We start from the raw sequence: 25,641 nt of genomic DNA, 5'->3' as shown, positions 1-25,641 counted from the left end.
TTATTTCAAAATAAACTTTTTAACTTGGTATAACAGTTTGTTATTAATTATTACAAGTTACCTTTACTTACTACAAAAAACTCGTGGGAAGTCTACTTGTCTTGTACGTAACACTAAAAAAATAAATTCTCAGGTAAGACGTGGGAAATCCGCCTGCAGCGGATTAAAGACTTAGAGAGGCGCGTACGTAAACGTAATTAAAAATGTTATATTTGTGGATTTTCCTGAATTTCTTTCATATAAACCCTAGTTTATTTATTTATTTATTTAGTTGTTTTGACAATTTAGCCGTCACGGAATTTATATTGAACAAAAAAAAGGGACTTCGTTGTATATTTATTGATTTATTTATATACCTTTATAAATATTAAATACATTGTTTTTATAATAATATTTTATGTAACATGTTTTTTCATAAAATAATATTTAATAAAGTTTACTTGAGTAATTCGTATGGACTGGGTATTTGCATGTATTTTTTTTTTTTTTTTGAGAGGTCGCTTATACAACTAGGTACCTATGATTACCGAATATTTATGATAGAAGGTATGTGGTGATTGCTATGTATGATTGGTATCATTTGTTGATGTAAATTGGAAAGGTGTGAATTTGGCGTGGTCGAAAATGGTGAACGACAATATAGTATTAAATGTAGGTACTAAAATATTGGTAACTTTTTTCTCCGGGCTTTTGTCTGGGGATTTGGTGAGAGAAGAACTTGAAAATGTATACATTTTATGATACATAAAAATTAAAAAACTGTACCTAACCTAACTTAACCCTTACATCTATTAATTTAAATTAATATTTATTAGGTAGGTAGTAGGTACACAACTATATCTTAAAGCAGTTTTAACTGTACAATTGAATTCAATATGTAGGTAGTTGGTAGCCAGTAGCTAATGTCGTAATGTAGGTATATTATGTCAATATAAACAATTTTATGTATTACCTAATGTTAAAAAGTATAACATTTAAGGTAATTTGTTTATATATATATCTAATGTTTGTATATATATATATATATCTAACAGACTAACAGGTAATAGGTAGTAAGTACATAGGTATCATTAATTGGTAAAAACTAGTCGCCTAGGTATAGGGTTTTGTTTAATATATTGACCAGCTTGGCATCATTATTATAAACTAAAATAATAACTTTTTTTTGGGGAGAAGAGATAGAGGTATTTTAAAAGATGTAAAAATTATGTTTCTCTACATCACAAACATAGATCAAGCATTGGATGTATATCAGGTGTCGAATGAATCAACTCGTTATTCAGTAGGTCACTGTAATGTATGTGTTAAATTCAATAATGATTCTGAGCAAATGCCTGTTATTACATGTTACTATATTATTGTTATATTATTGTACCTATTTATATTATTAAAAAACCAATTTAAAAAAATGTAAGATTAAATTGTCTAAAAAAGTTGTACAATAAATATATATTTTCAAAATCTTTAAGTTACTGTAAAAACAACTTATGAGGACCGTGTATCAAATCTTCTAGCTTAAGTTATTAAAATGTAGGTGTCTTGACACAAACACGACCTATAATAACACATAAGACATATAGCCGTACACAAAAAAGGTATAAATGATTGTTGGCACAGTGTTCAAAACAAACAGATACAAATTGTATGGATTAAGAGGACGCCACAACCGCATGTGTTGTCTCCGTCGTACAAGTGCGTAGCATACCAAATTTTACGCTCAGCAGATCACGTTTATCTCTGTTAATTTAAAATTTAGAGCGAATTGACTTATTATAAAAATTAAAGGTAAGATTATTACCGAGGGCATCTCATGGGCTTTTTATTATATTTTAATTTTAAAGCGAGTTATGACTATTTTAAAATTGTAAATTATTTTTATATCTAAAAATACTCATAAATCGGTTTAAAATTAAAATATAATAAAAAGCCTATGAGATGCCCTTGGTAATAATCTTGCCTTTAATTTTTATAATAGGTCAATTCACTCTAAATTTTAAATTAACGTAGATAAACGTGCTTTGCTGAGCGTAAAATTTGCTATGCTACGCACTTGAATGACGGAGACAACACATGTGAGTGTGGCGTCCTCTTAACAGAATTGTTACATTATTTAACATTATGGCAAACTACACTTTAATAAATATTATTATCATATTATGTATTCTGACAGCAAAAAACATAAGAAATAACTACATAATTCTTCATAACATAATATAATATATTATAGTACATATTTAAATTAATCATAAGAGCTAGGATCAACCATAAATAAAATATACAAATATATGATAACAAATTTGTGTCATTTTAATCCAATAACATTTTTTTTTTCACAAAAATTACTTAATTTAATTAAATCTTTACTTAAAAATGTTATTTCTTTCAAATCTTTATCTTCAATTAATTCTCCTGCAAAAAAAATCTGTTATTGTGCTTAAAAATAAAATATGGGTTACTATAATTCAGATAATATACTCTAGCCCCAAAGTATTAATTTCAATATTTAAACAATACAGGAAAAAAGTAATAAAAATATAATAAAAAAATTCAAATAAATTAAATGTATACATACTTATTTCTAACATTGAATGAGATGACATAACATTTTCTTTGTCTAATGCTTGCAAAGTTAGACTTTGTGTTCTCATAATTTTCCTTAATAAATCACAAATGGCATGCAATCTATTGAGAATGATAACTTGAGTTTGAACTTTAACGAATAAATCTATAATTTTACACTTTAATAGTTCAATTGATGATTGCAAGTTCTAAAAATAAAAAATTAAACATTTTACTTTCTTCTAATACTTGTATATAATCATTAATCAACATTATCATCATCATTATTATTAAGTATTTGTGTAAACACTAAACAAGTATAATATTTTACTATACATAATTGTTAGCATAAATTATTTTTAATTAACTTTATACAACTTATTCAACTAAATAGTCAATTTTTTTATTAGTTTATGTCCAAATTGTGTTATTTAATCTGAAAATTTATTTCACTAAACATAATATGAAGGCAATTAAAAAAACTATAAATTATTTGAACAGTTAAAATATGTTATCTGGTTATATCTTAAATTTATTTATTGTTGAGTACCATTTATTTTTTATTAATAGTATATTATAATAATATAATTAATAAAGAATTAGAAATTAACAGGTGCAATAAAAAAAGTTCTTTAAGGGATCGCCTTGTGTGTCTGTAATGAGAGACATTATTTAAGCAATATACAATTTGTTTGCTACCATCCATACCATTTCGTCTTAGTCCTCACTGATAATTAGTGTGAATGAGATTGTATGCAAGTACAAGCCGATTGAAGCATGACCAAGCGCAACTACTGAGCAATCACAACAATGGACAGAACAGAGGACACAGAAGGAAAACACAACAGGTTCAATCAGATACTAAATAATTTTTAAGTATCATTTAGACAAATTGATTTTAAGTTAAACCTTCAAAAATAATAATTTTTAGTAAAATGTAATGAGTGACTTTAAGATTATTATTGTTTTTTTTTTTCATGTAAGGTGCTATGTCTAAGAGTAGGCCCAAAAGCCTAGTACGGGCACCTATTCGGCAGAATTTTTAATTAGACGCCCATAGATTTCTGCCATGTCCAGTCAGAGGATGATGGTCTCACCCCCTAAACAGTTGCCTGTCCAGAGAGAGATGTTGCCCAGAACCGGGATTCAAACTGATTATTTATGTAACATAGAATATGATTTTTCATGAATGTGTTTTGTTTAAGTAGCACGCAGTGGCGACGTGAATTATTTTATTTCATGAGGCAAAAGTACCTAATAAATCCATATCTCGATAATGTAACAAAGATTACCTAATATTTACCCTAGTATGTTTGTGGTATGTGATTATGTGACTATATGAGTGTAAATTATAAACTAGCCCTATAGGTCCTGGAGTCATTGGGATACCCACCCTCACTTTTGTATAAGGCGGCCGCCTCATAAAATAGCTATTCGCGCCGCCACTGGTAGCACGTGGGTCAAAGAGAGAGGGACAACCAATAGTGTACTAAATAATGATATTCTGTTAATATGTATAATATATTACTAGCTGCATAACCCAACATTTTATGATAAATGAAGAAATATACAAGTGTATCTAGGTTTTAGAATATCTTAGTTCAAAGGCAATTTGTTGTCAGTGTACAAATTTTCTTCACTTTATGAAATAATTTGACTTATATAGTCAACCTGAGACTTAGTACTTGGTATATTTTTTAATATGGTTCAAACTACTTTCAATACTTTTCTAATATCTCTAGAAATGTTCTTTAAAACCAGTCAAGTCTTTCTTTAGTTTATAAGCTACAAGTATAAATTTGGTTTTAAGATATAATTTCTTTATTCAAGAGGCCATAAATTCAAAAATCCATTGCTTTTAACTCATCTGTCCGAGTGGTTAGGCCATTGGTGGCAATCATTAGTAAACAAAAACATTTTTTCATTATCCATGATAAATCTAAAAGTACTTGTGCGAGCACCTTTCTAACAAGCAAATTTTGTAATATTTTTATGCTAAATTGTGGTACAATAGTACTGTCAAGTCTCTAGCTATCATAATTTATGCTCTACTTTGATCAGTCAGTCCACATTTATTTATAAAATATATAGATTTAATTAAACTCTAGTGCAAAACATATAAGAATTTAATCATTTTAATGGATAAATGACTATGTATTTACCTGGATTTGCGACGATATTTCATTTATAATAGATTCTAAATTTTCTGTCCAAGTCACTTGGTTAAATAATTCTTCATGGTTATCATAAGTCTGATCACTTATAAGCTGGTCTACATATTCTAATCCTAAAATTTAATTTATTAGGTTGATTGTTCAGTGATTATTATATAAAAACCTAATAATAGTAATAAAAATATAAATGGTATATAAGTTATTTTTTACCTCTATTCAATTTTTTCAACTGTTCTTCTGCAGTAAGCTGTACAACATGATTCTTAGATTTATTTTCACTATTAATTGATACAAAATGAGAGAGATAATCTAGAAAATAAATCATATGTATGTTATTTAAATATTTTTAAATGTTAAAAATAGTTTATAAATTATAGGTGATAAAAAAATTATACATATATTTATAAGCTCAAAATAAATAAAAACAGTAAGTAGGTATAGTATTTTAAACTTAATAATCAATCTGTGACCAGAAAGTAATTGCCGATTTACAATTACCAATTATCTAACAAATAAAGTAACAATTTAGCGATAATTCCTACAAATCTTCAACAAATTTAATAATTATTATTTTTCTAATATTATTTTATTCGATCTTTATTTCGACCAATTTTTTTTACATTATTTTAGTTCTATTGAATAAGTGACAGTCTAAATAAATAGAACATCTTGATACAAAAAAAAATTGAATTATATTGGACAAATTTCAAAAACAATTTACTAAACAAATCTAAAAAAAAATTAACTTTTTTGAAATTTTTTTTAAACTTACCATCTTCTAATATTTTTAGTGTATTGGGAACATCAGAAATATTTGGTATAGCCATTTCATAGATAGTTAAATTGTCAATCATAAAACCATCGAAAAATAAATTAATACATTTTTATACTTAAAAAATTACTCATAAAAACTTAATGATTCAATTTCTAAATACGTGTCGTTATCAAGCAGCTACTAGAATCAGTTGAACTCACAAGACATAAATAAGTGATAACCACTGTCAATGAGATTGGGGGACTTGTCCCGAAATTTCATGGATGAAAAAAAAGATTTATTAATGATTTATCATAGTAATTATAGCTTATCACTAGTAAATAGTGATATCTAGATACCAGAATATTCATTCATAGTTCATACCACAGAACATACGACTATACGACAGTAAAACAATTATAATTAATAATTATTAATTATTATAATTTATAATGATTTAAGACGATATAGAAAAGATACTTCTGTACATCAATAGTAGTAATATATTAATATAATGTTTTTAAACTATAATTGTAATCATATAGGTTAATATTAATGTTACTTATTAGTAGTTATTACTCGATAGCTTTTTTAGTTAGGTTTATCATATTATTCATAATATTATACAAATGCCATTTATAAAAAATAAATAATTAAATAATTAAAAAATAATTATGCATTAGACAGTTGTAGTATCGTATAATATAGAATATATTATGAAATAATTTCATATATTCTGTAGTAGCTAGTATTTTATGCACTAACCTTTATGGAATCAATACAATTAGCGCAATTATAAATTTCTTACACGGACTAGAAAGTAGAAAAAATAAAAAATAAAATGGGCTGGAAACATTTCGAAGATTTTATATTATTTGTTCGTAGTTCGGACATTTATAAATGTTTCATGACAAAATTTTTAATTATGTGGAATGCAATGAATTTACTGATTTTACAATGTTTATTTATTTATTAATTTTTGTTTGAAAACACATTATAAAAGAAAAATATTTTAATTTTCAGAATAACTCAAAAGAGTACATGTTATTATGATCAGTGGTGGATTGTGGCTTGGATGACGGGGCGATCGTACACCCCTACCTACTAACATTAATGAAAAGAAGAAAATTGATTGAATATTCTTAATTCTAATTTTAGATTCTGAACGAAGTGAGGATTGTATTGATTTTACAATGATGTATTTTTTTGTGTCCGTCATCACGTTTTGGAGTAGAAATAATACTTTGATTTTTGATTTGAGTCCTTTTTTAAAAAGGAAAATTCATCTAACTGGTAAATTGCCAATAGTTTTCAAAAGCGTAAACTACTAAACTTACTAAAAAAGTAACGAAAATTTATACGCATATTCAGATTTCGATTTTTTTTTTTTGCTGTAACACCAAAAACAAATCATTGTAAATAATGTAAATATTTGAAATTTTCACCAAATGTTTATATTAGCGTAATCTATTTATGATTAAATTTTAAAATTATTTTGATTATTTTGAAGCTATTTATAGAGAGTTAAAATGTTCGATTTTTCTAAGTTTTTTATTGAAATGTCCATAAAAAAAATTTGGCTATCCAAAAATATTTAATACAAGGCTTAGTATAAATTGTACTTGTCGTAGTAAAAAAAAATCAAAAATCGTTAGACACAATTTTTGTTTATAAATTCAAATTTTTACGAAATATGTCAGAATCGCAAAAATTCGCATGGAATTATGGAGTTGAAAATTCATAAAATAAATTGTTGTGATTTATACTAAAGTTTAAAAAATCCAACATAACATTTTGCATAATTTTTTCTTCAAATAACTGTAAAAAATTAATTGTGTATAGAAAGTATTTACATCAATAGATGCTCTATTAAAAATGTCAATATTTTTTAAAATAATGATTGTTGTTTGATAAAATAACGAAACCATAAATATTTATTAGAAATATTGAAATCTCCAAGTTTTGTGTTTGATTTTTAAGATCATACAAATTTGATTTTGACAATCTGTCACTATTCCTCGTAACTATCGTCTAATAATTATATTTTTACCAATTGGCAATGTCCAATAAGTCTTGCAATTTGTACGTCGTAATTAGCTAAAAAATGTTATTGTTAACTAATAAGTTAATACGCATTCTTGTAAATTGTTAAGAATTCTTAAAATATTTTTAACAAATAAAAAAATACAAAAAATAAACACATTTAGAATAGGTATGTGTTCGAATGTTTTTTCAATAGTTTTCGAATAAAAAAATTATTTGAATACTTTAAACTTTTATTTAACACATATTGTGTTCGAATACTTTACAAGACTGCTAATCAGATTATATAAAATAGTTTATAAAACATGAGTAGTACCTAATCATAAATGTAATTCATCACTAATATTTTATAAATTGTATTACCTACTAGCTACTAACTATAGTTACCTAAGTAATTAATAATAATGTATCTGCCTTACTAATTCTTTGTTGAACAGATTTTATCCAAAAATAATATTTAGTATCTATAAATTTATTATGTATATGTGCATCAAATTATAGAGACTTAAGTCCATCAATACTATGTAGAAATAATATGTATACCATTGAATAAAGATTATACTGATTAAGAAAGAAAGAGATATCTTTAGACTTCAGTCTATGACCTAATATGTGTAAGATCATCAAATAAATGGACTAATGCAATAGTGCAATCATATCATATACTAAAACGACAGAAAAGACCACAAGTATATTATTTATACAATATTAAAATAATTACCAGTTAAATAGTTATTTATCTTATCTTTCTCAAGAACGTAATATGTGATAATAATGTAATCTTTAATAATATTATATTATTATCACAACAAATAGGTTATGTTGAATTAAAGAGCGGGAATTTAACCGATAAGAGTACAAAAGATACGGATTAAACCATTTAGTTATTTGTCATGTTATTAGTTGTATACATTCAAGCAATAACCATGTTAAATTCATATTTATTAGTTTAATCGACATTGCGAGTTTTCGACTCTTTAATGTTATCGGCTTCGAGTATGGTGTTTATTGTATAATTATTGCGTGTGGAAGATCGTTTATTACAAGTAGTTGTTTTAATTAATAGTATGATTATGTAGGGACTTCAAGAGCAACCGTGTCAGATGTTGCCACTCTTGGATGCTTAATAGCATTACTACCAAAATATCGAACAATCGTATTTAATGCTGTTCATTGTTTCCTGGATTTAATCAGTGCAGTATTCATTTTACGCCCGTGGAATTATGGACACAATTAATTTTCTTAATTATATAGAAAAAAGACAACTCGGTTATGGCAGTAAGTTTTATTACTGTTTTCAGTAATTCATGTACCAATTTTTGTGTAATTGATCTCCATGTAAAATTAATAACAATATATATAAAAGATTAATCTTTTAAATGAATAAAAATTTGCCTAATTCATTTAAAAGTAATCATTTTTAAATACTTGTAGGTATTGACAACATTTGAATAATGTCACTGATAATCTGATAGCTGATGTGTATAGAATATAAATGATACTTTAATACAAATACAAAATTGAATAATCATAATAAAATTTTGAGGTTTAGAAGTTAAACAGGCTACGACTCATTAAATTTGAAAATAATGATAAATTATTATACTAGAAAAACAATTTGATTAAATAATTTTACAAAAAATATTTATTGATTTTCATAGTGTCATGATTTTGTTGATGAATAATATGTTAGTTTGTATTTTTTCATTTTTTCTTACTATTATGAAATTTATAAAAATGTATACCTTTCTTAAGCACAGTCAGTTTAATTTATAGACAGTTTATATAGATTAAAAAAATGAATACCTCAAATACTAAAAATCCTACTGTAAAATCAACAATGTTTCATCTTTGGATTCTTACCTACTAACAAATTCTTACTTTATTATAATTTTGTTGCTTTTTAATTGAATTAATTTTATTATTTATTTATTTAAAGGATTTAAAAGCAATTTGAATGATATGCTTATTGAACAAATGGGTTATGTACCTCAAACAAATGATAATACACACAATACAAATACTCATGTTGGAAATACTTTTGCTTGTAAGTTCAGTAGAAATAAAAATAATTTACACATAGTTGGTGTTTCAACTGAACATGGAGAAATAATTGTTCAAAATACTATTGGTCATTACAATGACCAAAATAAACAGTTTAAAAGAAGTAAGTTTAATAATGACCTACTTACCTTTTTTATATATCTTTAATTAGTTCAAGGTAGGTATCGATTATTTTGAAATCTAAATCTAAATTTAAAATAATTTTTATTTATTACACATTAATGACTTTTGGGGACAAATGCATGGAAATTATGCTCATTTTTATATTTCTTTTTTATTTCAAATTGTATTTTAAGTCATTGAATCAGAAACTGTAAAAATGATCGTCATGTATTTTTATCTGTGTAAATAAGTACTAATGATTGGAAATTATAGAAAAATTTTAATGAGGCTTGATACCAAAATTGGTTCTTATTTTTTTTCTTCATAATTTCCAAAACCAATAACAGTTTCATCCAGATTTATTCTTAAAAAAAAAAAATTAAAAATAAGCATGTATACTTAATGATATTTATGCCTATTTAATTTGTATTAGTTGTACCAAAAAATATATTGTACCTGAATATATGTAGGTACAATATTAAGTTTGCTACTTTACACTATCATGCTTATAATATAATATCATTATGTCTACAATTACATAATTGTCTTTATTGTAATTTTCTTAAAAATAGATGCTGTACATGACAATGCTATTTTTAACTTTGCGTGGGCTGAGCCACAAATGAAATTAATAACGGCCTGCGGAGACCAATCCTCAAAATTATGTAATTTAAGCCCTGATGGGGCACTTGATGAAGAAAGAGAATTTATTTATAATTCTTCTGTTAAAAGTGTGATGTTTTGTCCTGGATCTTCAGGTATGGAAAAAATAAATTTTATTTTTTACTAGATAAGGTAAATTTTATAATTTTTAAATGTAATGGTATTTTTTGACATACTTACATAATGTAATAATTATTTGATTTTCCTCTACAGAAGTTTGTTCTGTGACTAAATGTTGAGGTTATATATTTTTATATAAATTATAAATAATTATACAAAAATACTTGAGATTATGTCAAATTTATTATATAGATAGAAGTTAGATACATTAATATTATTATGATTTGTCTATTACCGGTTTATGTTTCAATATTTTCCCTGGATTTTAATGAAAATAATGGGAATTTTTAAAAAATTTTGTCTCATAAAGTACCTAAGTACCATTTTTATTCACTTTTCAGTTAATGAAAGTTGATGGATTTAAAAAGAATATTACTATCCAAAAAGATATACATGCCGGGATAGGCTGACAAGTTACTGAGTTAAATTTGGTAATTCATGTACAATTTGGGCAACCTTAATAAAATATGATCAAAAATATTTGAATACCCTTAATTTTAAAGAATGAAATATGTATAATAATAAATAATAAATAGGTATTAGGTCTTAATGAAAAATGGACTCTTAACTTTTTTAGGGCTGGTTAAAATCCTAAAATTCGGTTGGTTGATAGTGTTGATACATTTCCTATTAGCCGCTAAAAATATACTTTATTTAGTTTAAAACAACATAATTAATGTAGTGAACAGTGGCGTGGCGAACTTTATTAAGTTATAAGGCACAGTTATATTGTTAGACCCACCACCCACCCCACCCATCACAAAAAAAAATTTTAAAAATTTTTTAAGATAAAATATATTTATTAATTTAAATAATAATGCTTTTTTAACACATCAGATGATCTTTGAGGACACCCACCACCCTTAAATTGAGGCGCGTGCCTCAAATATAGTCCTTCATCACGCCACTGGTAGTGAATAAATAATTAAATTTAAAATTATTTATGTTATATTTAGATGTATTTTGTGGTGGATGCCAAGATGGTTCAATAAAAATCTGGGATGCACGTTTAAATAATGCTCAAAGAGTTTTGGAGTTTGAACATAATATACCTAATACACATGGTAAATAGTTATATTGTTTTTTGGTATTAAATGTTATGCAACAAAAATCTGAAAATTAATTCTTTTTTCATATTATCTTCATTGTTTTTTTTAACTATGATCCCTATTTAAATTTCAAAATATAAATTGCAAATTTCATACAAAAAGTATTAAATAATTTCTTTTTCTCTTCTATATTTTAGGAATTTATGGATCAATGTTAAAAAAAAAGAAATCAAGAAAAATATTTGGAATATCTTCTGTGATATTTAAAACTGATCGAACTGTTATATCGTGTTCTTCCATGGATCAGTTAGTTTAATTATTTAATTATATTATATTGAAATAGCAAGCATGAATTTAAAGTAAATGCCATAGAGATAGATATGAGAGCACATACTGGATACTATAAATCATGAACTAAAATATATATTTATATATATACTTAGTTTGTGCTAAAAATAGTCAGACGGTTAATATATTCTGGTCATACAGTGGTGGTGATAGCATCCATTATTGGACATAGCGATTATCAATGATTGTCAAATTGTACATCACTGATCGACTTTTATTTTTATACATTACGGATGTAGAGAGTATACATTCCATTAATAGTATTCTTATCTATCTCTTTGGTAAATATATAATTTATTCAGCAAAATAAATATATATATTTTTCTAGTGATATCAAACTATGGGATTTACGTAAAAGTTACCGCCAAGTAAATGGCAATACAGAACCTTTACCACTCATGAAATATTTTAATGAAATAGAAATTTCACCACGGAATAATGGTTATATTGATATAATAACAAATCCTCAATCTACTCTAATGTATGCAAGTTGTATAAATAATGTTATTTACTGTTATTCATTGGATTCTACAGAAACAAGTATTTAATTCAATTTAATATTATTAGTGCTTATAGGTTATTATTGATACTAATAATAATATGTCTATTTATTTTATCTGTCTGGCATTCATAAAAATTAAACCAGCATTGATTGTTGAGTTTGACATTATAAGATTTACAATTTTTTATACACTAAAAAATTATCTTATGCTTTTATTAGAAGACCTGTAGTATAATTGTTTATTTTAAATAGTGTAAAGTTAAATATATTTAATAGCTAATTATATTAGAAAATGTCACATCACACAATTTTTTTTCTCTCTCTGACCTTTAAATGAATGGCAAATTTTTGTTTAGCAGAATCAGTTATCAACCCTGTGTTGTTAACTTTTAGTATTAGAATCAATTCACCTTTTATCAAACTTAAGTTAGAACATATATCCCTATATATGTTAGCTTTTTAACATTTTAATTTATGTAAAATTTATAAGCATTTTAAATTGTAACAATTTACACCCTCAAAATGAATATAAAAATTAAAATATCATTAAATAACCAACATAGAGACTCAGGTAATTGTCATAACTTAAAGTTGGATATAATGGGTGAATTCATTAATATTAAAAGTGATAACAGGGTTGTTTCTGCTAAAAACTAATGGGCCAAAGAAAGAAAATTAATAGTTTGCTAACATTACATAACAAAGTTTAAAATATCAAGTGTAGTATATTATTTTATCATCATATTTTCAGAGCCAATATGCCAGTACTCTGGTCATTTACATGAAACTGGGTACTCGAAAATTAGTATTAGTCACGATGGCCGTTATCTGTTCAGTGGTTGTATGGAAAAAATAGGCATAATATGGTTGACAAATTTTCCATACAATGAAAATCCAATGTTTAAAATAAAAGATAATTGTGATAAAAAATTATGTAAGAAGGAATTGAGTACTTCAGACTGGTGTGCAGATTCAACAAGTATTAAAGTGAGCTTTATTTTATTCTTTTAATTAATTCATTGGTACTTAAAAATGTATTATTTAGGCTGAAATAATAATATTTAATTTGGTGTGATTTTTATTTTTTGTAAGTGGTCTAATACAGCGGTTCCCAAACTTTTAGAATCGCGGAACCCTTAGGAAATAGTTTGTGTTTTGAGGAACCCTAATGTGTCTTTACTTCCAACTCAACCCCATTTTTTCTAAAAAAAAACAGTACTACAAAAAATGTTTCAGACATCACATACATCTGACGGAACCCTTGAGATAGTCCACGGAACCCTAGGGTTCCGCGGAACACACTTTGGGAAACGCTGGTCTAATAAACTTAAACAATATGAACATATCATATTCAAAAAAACTAGTTTATTATCAAAATCTAATATGTATGTGATAATATATATTATATGTTGTATAATACAACTTGCATTTATACTTAATTTATATTATATAATTCTATTAAATTTATTTTAACAAAATAGAGTATAAATATGAAATTTTTAATCTGTGAAAATAATAGTATGTTCCAGCACTAATATTAACTAATTGATTGAAGATATATTTTTATGGTGGTTTTATAAAAGCGTGAGATAGTTTTAATTTAAATTAAATATTAATATGTATTAATTTTTCAAGTTGGTAACAAGTAGTGATTCAATGCCAATGGTGTGGTCAGTACTTACTCATGAACAAAAAAAATCTGAAGAATCTTCATTTTGCCGAACTTCATTTTATAAAAAAAAATTTTCAAAAAAAATGTGTACTGTTCCTATTAAATTTGAACCGGAACTCAAAGATAAATATAAAAAAGAAACAGGTAATTTTAACCAACTTCCAAATTAAGGCGTACTGTTGTACCAGTATACAAGTGTTACACTATTATAACTATTTATAATGCAATTAAAGCATAGTAATTAATATTTGAATTTTTTCTGAATAATAGAAGAAACCATGGAAAATTGGAATGAACAGTATCAAAACTTTGTTTCAAATGCAGAATATTTAAACGTGACTCCTAAAAAACCATGGGAAGTTTTATTTTGTACCAAGACTACATCTTCATTGTCCGCCAAAATATCATCTCAATCAGAAACAACATCTACACATTCTACACTCGTGGTTTCTAATCAAATCCCTGAAGTAGTTACACCAACTTCAAGTAAAAAAAGGAAAAAAAGTATTGTGTCCCCTAAAAGTTTAATTGACCAATATTTGGTGCCAAAGACTAAACGTGAAAAATTAGATACTGTTCATGAAATATAGTTGTTAAATAAAATAATAAAATAAACCCGCAGTTTATTTTATGTGGACTGACTATTATTATGTATGGGCAGAAATTTGTGTTAAAAAAATTATACTTTTTATTTTATCACATTATTTCTGATCTCAGTGATTATATATTAAATACTTTTTTATAAATAAGTTAAAGATATGTATGTCTTAAGTTTCCATATTCCTTATTATATATTTGTTTAGAAATATTAAAATTTAAAAGTTTAATTTTTATCATTTTAAGAATGTTATGTTAAGTGCATTTTATTGATATGTTTGTGTGAGCTTAGATTTGTTATAATATGGGAACAATTCTGTATAAATTTTTTAATTTAAAAAAGTCAATTATAAAGAGTGATTGGTCAAAAAACTACAATTCAGCTTATACAGTTATAAAGATAATTATTTTATAAATTGAAATTTATAAATTTAATAAATGTTTAATTTGTTTACTTTTTTAATACTCATCAAAATTCAAATTTAATCAGATAAATATGATGTTCATATAAATAAAATTTGATTATGAAATAATACTTAGTGATAATTAATCTTAATTCGTTTTCAATAGTTCAATAATAAATTATTCATGATTTATTTAGTTAATATTTATTCCTATTATTTTAAAATTTTTAATTTTTATTGTATTATATTTTACTGACAAATTCAATTGTTCAATGAAATTCATATTAGTTAAAAATTATATATAATCTTTATGATCTTTAGTTAATCATAGTTCTTTCCCCAGATTATAACTCATATGTAAAGATTTTTAATGATTTAAAATTTAAGTATATAAATAATCAATACCAAGGATTAGTCTGTACACCAAACTTTTGGAAACATTTTTGCGAGTTTTAAAACATGGAATACTTTTAATGTGTTGATACTTAAGAGGACGCATATGTTGTCTCCGTCTTACAAGTGCGTGCGTAACATACCAAATTTTATGCTCAGCAGATCACGTTTAGCTCCGTTAGTTTAAAATTTAGAGTAAATTGATCTCTTACAAAAATTAAAGGTAACATTATTATCGAGGGCATGACATAAGCCTTTTATTATATTTTAATTTTAAAGTGAGTTATGAGTATTTTGAGATATACAAACAATTTACAATTTTAAAATACACATAACTCACTTTAAAATTAAAATATAATAAAAAGCCTATGTCATGCCCTCGATAATAATGTTACCTTTAATTTTTGTAAGAGGTCAATTTACTCTAAATTTTAAACTAACGGAGCTAAACGTGATCTGCTGAGCATAAAATTTGTTATGTTACGCACTTGTAAGACGTAGACAACGTATTCGGGTGTAGCATCCTCTTAATAATTATCTAATTTCATAGGCCAGGTCTATCGCAATCCACCAATTGCTTGCTACTGTGTAGCATCACATTTTAGCGAGTACTGCCAGTACGTACCGAAAAGTGCTACATATATATTTTATTTATATAATATATTATTCATTATTTGTATACTTCGGCCATCGTTGGCTTTGTACAGTCATGCACATGCAAAATAATGGGCAGTGACATAATTTCCCCCAATATGAGTCGTAATTGTGGCACGCTACATGGGGGATGAGCAAAATTGGACGTGTTTTGGTCGAATAGCAGTATTGATCTTTTGTGGACTGGAGTATATAATTGTACAGCAATAATTGATTTTGTTGTCTTGCTTTATTGATCAATATAATACTCCTCTACCTATTGGCGTACCTGACAATGTTATAAGTAGCTAGCATTAATATAACAATCCCATGCCATTACTAGTTATAACTTCATTTTTACAGCCTATAATTTTGGTTTAAAATATGAACCTAAATACCAAAATCTGCAGTTCATGTTAGAAACATTAAATATCATATATGTTGTTCCCGTCTTACTAACTATGAATTGGAAAATTTAATATTCAAAGGAATTCACAGTTATAAAATGTTCATAACTTGCATCAATAATAAAATATCAAATAAAAAAATCTTTCAATGTCCCAGATTATAATTATAAACAATTTAATTTGATATTACATCAATTCACTATAATTAATAAAATAACAAGAGTAAAATAGATGCTTCTCAATACAAAATATGTTATATCATGCATTAGTGAGGTAGAGATAACATGCCAGTTTAATTTCTTCTTAATCTATACATAACACAAAAAAATTGTAATGATTTTACAATGTTTGTATGCTGAATCACAAAAAAAATTGATTAAATTTAATGGCTTTCTAAAATTCAACAAATAAATCATGGGATTCTAAATCTTGTTTAATGGACCATTAACTTACTATTCATTCATTTAAATTGTTTGCAACCCATCATTAATATGTAAACAAGACTATTCATTTTCATAGTACAATATAATAATTTTTTTTTATATTCATAAAGAAATAAATTAGACATTATTTTTGTAAAATATTTATTAAAATAAAAGTTATTGTTTGAATAATGATTTGTAATCATAACAAAATATATTTGCCAAACACAATACCTAAAAATTAATTTCAATAATTTTTGTTTATTCTGATTTTTCACTTTGTATTAATTCTTCTTTGACCAAAACTTCTGGAATTTCATCTGAAACATTAAATAATTTAATTCCATCCAATACTGATAATATTATTTAAATGTGTTAGGTATTAAAGTTTGTTGAAAGTGGGTAATTTCTTTGTATATTATTCCAATGATTGAAAGAAAAAATAATATTAAGTATAATTTTAATTTTGAAAAAATATTGGAATTTATTCACTTCTTGACTGTTTATAGTAGGAAATCAATTATTATTATTATTTTTAGGATAATACTAATAAAATAAGTTTTTGAGAAGAAAAATTAATTTGGTAGGTACTATTCTTATAAAACAATGCAATAAATTGAAAATCCATCTCTTAGAAAAACTATTTAATAGAAAAGGAAATAAGTAAATCAAATATGAATTCAAAATTAAAATCAGGCTATTAGAACTGAGAAATTTTCTTTCACTTTTCTGACTTTCATAGCAACAGTAGTTGAAATTTATTTGATCACAAAATATTGCAATATGTAATTACGTATATACTATATGTACATTACGGATTTCCAAGAATCTTAGCCATAGTTATCTTAAGTAACATAAATCGTTAGAGGAACTCACACACACTAATGATCAGTAACACAGCATCTATATAGTATTATAACACATTGTATGATGTACATAGAATAATGCCTAAATCCGACTTCATTTATCACTCATCATATTTATTCAATTAGTGTGTAATACATTTTAAAATCTTGTAAACAAAAATTTAAAAAAATAACTTAAAGCATAACAAAATTAATTTTACCTGTGCAAATCTCACTTTTATCTTCTGGTTCATTCTCATTGATTTCTTTCTTAAATTTGTTCACGTCTAAAATAGTACAATCATTTAGTTTAATAATTTCTAATATTATTTAATATAGTGCTATCATAATAATCAACATAACGAGATCTTGTATCTATTAGAATTTTATACATGCAACTTTATAGATGCTACATAGGATTAATATACGATTCACCACTACAGTGACTGCTCCAAAAACATTATGTACAAAAATATTAAAGTTTTTTTCCTGTGATAAGAACATATTATTTATTTACAATATTTGTACAAACATAATTTAGTATGGCCAGCAAAAAGTGAAGAAACCAAGCTGCTAAAAGATGGTTACACACCTATCGCCAATATTTTACATATTCAGGGGTTCTACGTTTGTGAGCAGTTAAACTGGTAAATTTAACATTATTATAAGTAAATTGTTTACTCAAAATAAATTAACAAATGTAGTACATAGTAATGTATGTAAAACATACATTGTTACTTTCTCACAATAATACCCATTATGTTTATATTATTATTTTTAATTAAATTAATACATATTTTTCCAACATAAAAAACAATATAATACCATTTATCATTCATCTCAATTAAATATATTATTCTTGTAATATATTACCATACTTTGTAACCTTAGAATTATTAATATTAGATTATAGCACTAATAGTTATATTTTAATACCTGAGGTTATATACAGAACATTTTTATATCCAATTGTATACAAATACCAATTTTATAATAGGAACTCTTATTATAATAATAATTAATTTATTATTATTAATAATAATAGCATCCATTCAAATGAGAAATATTATTTGTAGTTAAATTTCATATTCACCAAGTGTTTTAAGAGGATTACAGACACATATTTGTTGTCTCCATCTTACAAGTGTAAAACATAACAAATTTACGATTAGCAGATCATGTTTAGCTTTTTAGCTTAAGAATTAGAGTTGATTGACCAATTATGAAACTTGATGATAAGAACATTATCTGTGTTTCTATATGGGTTTTTTATGATATTTAAGTTTTTAAGTGAATTATGAGAATTTTTAATTTACGTTTTTTTAATACATGCATAACTTGTTAAAAAATTAAAGTATTGTAAAAAAACCCACATACAAACACAGAAAATGTTCTTACCATCATGTTTCATAATAGATCAATTTATTCTAATTTTTAAGCTAATGGAGCTAAACGTGATCTGCTAAGCGTAAATTCACAATGTCGAGGAGACGAGGACTTGTATGATGGATACAACAAATATGTTAGCAGCGTCCTCTTAAGATAATAATAATAATAATTAATAAATATTACCAAATTCTGAGACATCAACTCCAAGTAATCTCAAATAATGTAATCTACATTCGCCATTTACATAAGCTTTGAGAGTTGAAAACCCTTTCCAACCAACTAGCTCAATTGGAAAATCTTTGTCCACCAAGTTTAGAATACAACTACCAACACCTATTTAAAAAAGTTTTACCATTAAATAAAGTTGTATAACTAATAATAGAATAATTATAAAGTAATATACTACCAAAATTGTCTAGTATGTCTTTTGTGGCCTGGTCTAAAGAAGTAACTGGAATTGTTGGATTTTTCAGTACAGTTATCAACTCGGAACGGGTTAATTGTAATCTCCTTTTTTGTCCAATAAAGGAAGATATTCCAGCCAAACCCTTAAAAAATGTATTTTATTAATACAGTAATCTACATAATATAGAACATAATTTTAGCACAAGTATGGCTTATACAATACAATAATTAAGTCAGATTATCAACTTAAGTAATAAAAGAAAATATCAAATTTTATTAATTACCTCTTGAGCAAGCCTAAAGTTACATTCCATTGATTTATTATCACAGCGGACAAACGTTTTAACACCAGTATTGATGATCTAGAGAATAAAAATATAAGTGTATTTACATAGATACTAAATTGACCTATATATTAAATAATATTTATACACATAACTAAATTTTTAGGGATTAAATATTATTATATTAGTATATTATTGTAGAAGCTTAGAACTTTGGTCGTAAAAAACAATGAAAAATAATGTACATAAGTCATACATGTATACATTTAAAAAAATCAAATTTGCAGTATAATACGCAATTATTTTATTTAAATATTTTTCATCTGCAAGTTTAAAAAAATTATTCCCTAAGTTCTGAATTTAAAATACAGCGTACATTAAATCATGTAATAACCAGGGCTCGGGATTTAAAGCATTCGCTATTTTTTATGGATTGACTTTAAATGTATCATAGTGCTATGGAATTGTATGTCATGTTATAATATGTTTAATTATGTAGTTTGAAAGTTCTATTTTTCGCTTGTTTCAGCAATTTTTCAAAAAAATGCTTATTTCCAGTTTTTCTGATTATTTTTGCTTATCTGACCAGTATTTCTACGTTTTTTAATGTTTTCAACTATTATAAAAATCATTTACATTTCAAAAGTGAAGTTTAATTTATTTTATTATATAAAGCTAAAAATTTATTTTGATTTTGTTTGATTTTTTTGTATTTTGTTTTTTGATAAATATTTTTACGAAAATTCAAGCTTTATAAATGCTTATTTGAGTGCTTATAATAATATTTTTAAGAGCTTATTTTAATGATTTTAAGTGCTATAAGCCCCGAGCCCTGGTAATAACAAATTCAAAAATAAAGCCTTATTATTAAAAAAATTTAAAATAAGATCACAGCTATCATAACAAATATTTACAAATTTGATAACCAATATACGATACAATAGTCATAGTGATGGTCTACAGCTTTTTTATTTTTAGTGTATTTAAATAACAATATTCAATTATTGACAATGTTAGTTGTCAATTTATTAAAACAAAATATGCAAAATAATAACTTAAATCTTTGTATTTCATTTATATGTATCATGATTGGAATCATTGTGTAACATGTATAAATTTTTTGAAAAAAATATCAGATAGAATATTTTATTTTTATTAAATATGTAAGAAATTAATTAAATTACTTACTTTTACACGATCTTGATTATTTTTTACAATATCTCTTACAGATTTTGAAGTATAGTAGATATTTTTTTTTTTACCCACAGAACATCTTGTAAGTAAACATTCAATGGGGAAATTTTTGAGTTCATAAAAATCTCTGTAAAAAAATACTGTAATTAAATAAATGTAAAATAAAATAAGAGTTTTTAAGACAAGGTTCCCTAAAATGTATATAAAATACTCACAAGTCACTTAATGACAAAAATCCTATCTTTTTTATTTAAGTAAACCTACAATCTTTACAGTTTATACAATAAGTAGGTTTGATAAGTAACAGATAATAAATAAGATGATTCTTAAGATTTGGGAGGTTACCCAGTAGTAACACCCAACAAGTGACAATAATAACAGTGAGATTTTATGATAAGGAAGGTGTTACCCAATGTAGTAACACTCAGTAGTAACATCCAATCTAAAAATTTTAAAACTCAAAACAGCATTTCAGAAAAGTTGAAATTGTTTTCATTGAATTTTATATCAATATATATTTAAAAAAATAAGAATATGTAAATTCTTCAGTATGAAAAGTATATAAAAATTTACAAAAGAACTTCAATTATAATCTGTACAAATATAAGGTGCTAAAAAATATATTTTTAAATTTAATAATTAAGATAGGTATTTGAAAACAGCTTTCTTTCTATTGCCCATTTGATTTTAACATACGAATATCAAAAAAAAAAAAAATAATAATAATAATACAATTACCTAATTTCTGGCCAAATAGGATCATCAACAGTTAGAAATATAAAGGGGTCTTCTTTATATCCTTGGTATCTCCTCTTTTTTGGTTTTCTTTTATAGTTATTTACTTTTACTTCATCAACCAATTCATCAGTTTGTTTTATACATGTTTCCCATGGCAATGGCTTAATTTTTTCCATTATGCATACGAAAAACCCTCCAGTATCTTGATGATGAGGTAATATACGAATACTTAAAATAAATAATAACATACAATTAATAATTATATTAAATATATTATAAAAACAAAAATCAATTTAATTTATTTTACCATTTATCCAGATTATATAAATTTTCCTTAAGAGGAAACATTTGAGGTCTAATTTGGGTAATCCACTTTTCTGGAACTTCTTCAAAAGTTTTATATACATCCAAATCCTTCGATACAACTATCCACTGAGAAAGACCATTAACTGTTTTTAAGCCTGGGAGTTTATCACGAGCATTTATAATAACAACACTGCCTATTAAAAAATATAACGCAAAATCTTTTAAAATTAAGCTTTGTCAAACTGTTTGCAACATTTAGTTAATTATAACTATGTAAGTCTATGTATTGTTTGGAATAATGTTTATTTATTAATAAATTATTAACAGTTTCATTTTTAATGCTTATACAAAGATGTTATATTACAAAATAAAAATGTATTTAAAGCCACAAAAAATAAATGAATAATAAATATTCTAATAATTTAAGTTTGATGTAACTAGTGGTATGAGTTTGAAACATAAATATTTTTTAAATAATATTATATGCTCATTAGCAGTTTTACAATATTTGGAAAAGGCAATGAACAATATTATGATTTAGTCTAAACTTAATGTTACAAAAAATTACAAATGTAATTTATACTAAACAATTACAGTTTAAAGTAATATATAAGTAAGAATTAAGTAAAAATACCTTGAGCTTCAGTCATCATACGCTGAACCACTGCTTCATTTTCAACAGGATTAAATGAACAAGTTGAATAAACTAAACGCCCACCGACATTTAACAATTCTAACCCACGTTTAAGTATACGAAACTGTATTCTAAAAAAATTAAATACATATTTATCAAATAAATTCTTTTTTTTTTGCTATCTTAAACAAAATAGAAACCAACCCATGCAAATTGTTTGCATTTCCAGGACTCCACTTAGTCCAAATATCTGCGTTTTTCCTTAGTGTACCATCACCAGAACATGGTGCATCACATAATATTTTATCAAACTTCAGCATAGTATCTCCTAGAAAAAAAAATGTACCTGTATATTATCATAGCAAATCATTCTAATTCAGTTTTGTTTATTTTTATATTATTTGTTAAAAAAAATTTTTTTCATAAAATTGTTTTCATGATTTGCAAATTATACTTCATTGGTAATAACTAATAACAAACAATAATCAAAATAGATTGAAATTTAATATCTATATAACTTTGAATAATCAAAATATCACTAATATTAATGAAATATAATTTATATTGTTTTAATTTTTTTAACTGGTTAATTATAAAAACAAACCAACCATTTTCATCCAAGTTCATAACAGGCAAAACTGTAGCATCGTGATTTGTAATAACAACGTTTGCACTATTTAATCTTTTAGCTTGATGAACTAACATATAACACCTCGCATTATGAACATCATTTGCCATAATTAATCCATCTAAATTTTTTTTTTTTAATATTGGTGAATTAATAATAGAATTAGTTAAAAGCATAATGAAGTGATAAATTCATTTTTAAATTAATATTTACCTGGAATGGAAGAAGTAGAACCTGAATATAGAGCTTCAATAAGTTGTGCAGTCTTAGAACCAGGAGCGGCACACATATCCAATACCTGAAATAAATTTAAATTGTTAAATTAATTTTAAAAATAGAAATATTCAATAGCATTTTTTTTAAACATAAAAAAAATTATAACCTTATCACTTGGTTGTACATCTAATAGTAAAGGTGGAATCATGCTGACTGTTTCTTGTCTAGAAATATTGCCATTACCAGTTTCAGAAATTAGAAAATTATGTAAACGGTAGTATGCTTCTGAACCACGGATATCTTTACGAGTGATTTTCAATTGCCATCCCAATCGTTGTGGGTACCTAATTACATTTAATTAGATATGATAATATTCACGGTATTATAAATAATAAATAAAGATAAATTATCAATGAAGTTATATTTTTGTCAAATTTAAATTAAACAAACCATGGTAAACAAAAAGGTTTACTGTTTGTATGTTCATCATTTAGCTCTCCTTTGAGCAAATCTGTAAAAAAAACACCTTCAACCAATTTCAATAGTATTTTTGCTTCAACGTCACAGCTAGCAGTAATGCGAAATGATGTAGGTAAGTCAGTTTTTAACACTTCTAAAAAAGTATTCCATTCATCTTCTGAACAAATATTTTGCATCTTAAATACATTGAATAACATTTATTAAAATATAAATATAATACAATACGAATATATATGTACTGGTTTTCTTAAAAAAATTAGTACCTTATAATACTGTACAAATTTTTCATTTTCTCGTATTGTTGTTTCGTAAGAACTACGATTATCTTCATTAGGATTTTTAATATCTAACTGAAATCAAAAATATTAACACAAAACTAAGTATACGATTTGGTAGCGAAATATTTTATATTATATTATCTAATAAAATAAAATACAAATGTTATGATAAATAAAATAAAAATTTACTCCTTCTTTAAGTTTTCGTCTCCTTTTTGCAAAGCTCGCATTTGAACCACCGTGTCTCCTGTTTCCCATTATATTATACAATATAATACGAGAAAATTTGTTCTAACTTTTAATTTATGAATGCTAACAATAAGGATAAAGGAATTCACAATTGAATTTGAATAACACGTGTAAATGTGGAATTCAAAAACAAAACCAAATCAGTATCAACATTATTATCACGGACTAAGATATATCTTAGTCCGTGATTATTATCAAATATCAATGCTTTTTTCTTAGATAATATTCAATTTATCTAAGCTTTTTTTTTTTTTTTTTTGATAACATATTCACAACGCCCATCTATCAACAACCGTTACACATCGACAAATCGTTTACTAAAGAAGACTGAAGAATCCATTCCTGATAAAAATATTTAAAATTATATTAAAATTTAAAATTTACTTGCATTTGTTTGAATAGTCATCACTTATAAATCAGACAGAAAATACGACAAGTCGACAAAATTATAATTTTAAAAGTTTATAAGAACAGTTGTAAATAATTGTAACTAATTTAGGCATTATACCATGTTAACCTTTTGGTAGACTCACACGAGTGGGCACATGCCACATGCCACATAGAATAGAAGCACTGAAACTGAATGCTGCTTTCAAAAAATCGCCTTTCTTAGTCCAGGAATAGTGCTGCTTTCAAGGGAAAGTATGTAAAATCATTTTAAAGCATACTGTTTTCAACCTTAACAGAAATTTATTTACTTAAGTAATCAAATACATATCAATATAAAACAAAATATTTGCAAAAAGTAACTATATATATAACAAACTTTCTATAAACTGTATACACAATAAATTTAGATAACCGTTAGAACGAAATATTTAATATAAACTAATAATCTGACAATTTAATCGTGTTATAGTAGTGTTGTCAACTACAGGTACTAAAATCCTTTGGACCATCAAGTCACCTAGCACAAAAATACTGACTTGGTAGCACTCTGTGCTGTCACGTGCTCGCCAGAAAATTAAATTGCCAAATATTATTTCAATTTTTAAGGAAAGGTATACAGAGGTACCTAGTTTAAATGTCCAATAACATGAAGTTTTATGATTATTATTGCGAAAAAATTATATTTGTGATTTTTATGTA

General features: G+C 25.2%; 3 protein-coding genes and 1 long non-coding RNA gene across 7 annotated transcripts; 2 read left to right on the top strand and 2 right to left on the bottom strand.

Annotated features, from left to right (window-relative positions):
• Positions 1-1,421: 1,421 nt before the first annotated feature.
• On the bottom strand, positions 1,422-5,699 carry fws (Conserved oligomeric Golgi complex subunit 5 four way stop). Of its 3 annotated transcripts, none has more exons than XM_015516566.2 (5): positions 5,506-5,699; positions 4,944-5,042; positions 4,722-4,846; positions 2,573-2,768; positions 1,422-2,409 (listed from the first exon to the last, which is right to left on the bottom strand). In XM_015516566.2, the coding sequence occupies exons 1-5, from the start codon at positions 5,585-5,587 to the stop codon at positions 2,303-2,305; spliced, it is 609 nt and encodes a 202-aa protein (XP_015372052.1). In that variant the 5' UTR covers positions 5,588-5,699; the 3' UTR covers positions 1,422-2,302. The 3 variants fall into 3 exon arrangements, with proteins under 3 accessions (XP_015372052.1, XP_015372055.1, XP_015372054.1); XM_015516569.2 differs by having other exon boundaries at positions 1,422-2,422; positions 5,506-5,698; XM_015516568.2 differs by having other exon boundaries at positions 1,422-1,555; positions 5,506-5,698.
• Positions 3,094-6,880, top strand: LOC149060604 (uncharacterized). Its single transcript, XR_016189533.1, has 3 exons — positions 3,094-3,407; positions 3,544-3,722; positions 6,511-6,880. It is a non-coding gene; the product is annotated as an uncharacterized LOC149060604 (long non-coding RNA).
• A 1,512-nt stretch (positions 6,881-8,392) lies between these two features.
• l(2)dtl (WD40 domain-containing protein denticleless) lies at positions 8,393-14,864 on the top strand. 2 transcript variants are annotated; one of them, XM_015516563.2, is made up of 10 exons: positions 8,393-8,526; positions 8,610-8,808; positions 9,470-9,697; positions 10,269-10,454; positions 11,436-11,543; positions 11,726-11,834; positions 12,205-12,416; positions 13,130-13,365; positions 14,014-14,194; positions 14,321-14,864. In XM_015516563.2, exons 2-10 carry the CDS (start codon positions 8,754-8,756, stop codon positions 14,638-14,640), a joined length of 1,635 nt encoding a protein of 544 aa, XP_015372049.2. In that variant the 5' UTR covers positions 8,393-8,526; positions 8,610-8,753; the 3' UTR covers positions 14,641-14,864. The 2 variants fall into 2 exon arrangements, with proteins under 2 accessions (XP_015372049.2, XP_089072617.1); XM_089216491.1 differs by having other exon boundaries at positions 8,393-8,808.
• A 2,187-nt stretch (positions 14,865-17,051) lies between these two features.
• On the bottom strand, positions 17,052-24,695 carry Nsun2 (tRNA (cytosine(34)-C(5))-methyltransferase Nsun2). The gene is made up of 16 exons (XM_015516560.2): positions 24,493-24,695; positions 24,289-24,375; positions 23,996-24,201; positions 23,712-23,889; positions 23,543-23,627; positions 23,310-23,450; positions 22,906-23,029; positions 22,702-22,832; positions 22,069-22,261; positions 21,762-21,989; positions 21,018-21,150; positions 19,830-19,907; positions 19,547-19,688; positions 19,324-19,473; positions 17,973-18,038; positions 17,052-17,226 (listed from the first exon to the last, which is right to left on the bottom strand). The coding sequence occupies exons 1-16, from the start codon at positions 24,559-24,561 to the stop codon at positions 17,168-17,170; spliced, it is 2,070 nt and encodes a 689-aa protein (XP_015372046.1). The 5' UTR covers positions 24,562-24,695; the 3' UTR covers positions 17,052-17,167.
• Positions 24,696-25,641: the final 946 nt, after the last annotated feature.

This window comes from Diuraphis noxia, unplaced genomic scaffold, assembly GCF_037042655.1.
Source record: "Diuraphis noxia isolate RWA-SAM2 unplaced genomic scaffold, SU_Dnox_SAM2 contig0001, whole genome shotgun sequence".
Lineage (NCBI taxonomy): Eukaryota > Metazoa > Arthropoda > Insecta > Hemiptera > Aphididae > Diuraphis > Diuraphis noxia.
This window is presented reverse-complemented; position numbering and strand designations above follow the sequence as displayed.

What these genes read in the sequence shown, in the direction of transcription:
- fws (XM_015516566.2), bottom strand. Translation starts at nt 5,587, where the DNA reads ATGATTGACAATTTAACTATCTATGAAATGGCTATACCAAATATTTCT. An exon ending in ACTAAAAATATTAGAAGATG is followed by an intron (nt 5,043 to 5,505) that starts GTAAGTTTAAAA and finishes TTTATTTTCTAG; the next exon opens with ATTATCTCTCTCATTTTGTA. An exon ending in TCATTCAATGTTAGAAATAA is followed by an intron (nt 2,410 to 2,572) that starts GTATGTATACAT and finishes TTTTTTTTGCAG; the next exon opens with GAGAATTAATTGAAGATAAA.
- Nsun2 (XM_015516560.2), bottom strand. Translation starts at nt 24,561, where the DNA reads ATGGGAAACAGGAGACACGGTGGTTCAAATGCGAGCTTTGCAAAAAGG. An exon ending in AATGCAAACAATTTGCATGG is followed by an intron (nt 22,833 to 22,905) that starts GTTGGTTTCTAT and finishes TAATTTTTTTAG; the next exon opens with AATACAGTTTCGTATACTTA. An exon ending in ATAATCAAGATCGTGTAAAA is followed by an intron (nt 19,908 to 21,017) that starts GTAAGTAATTTA and finishes TTTATTCTCTAG; the next exon opens with ATCATCAATACTGGTGTTAA.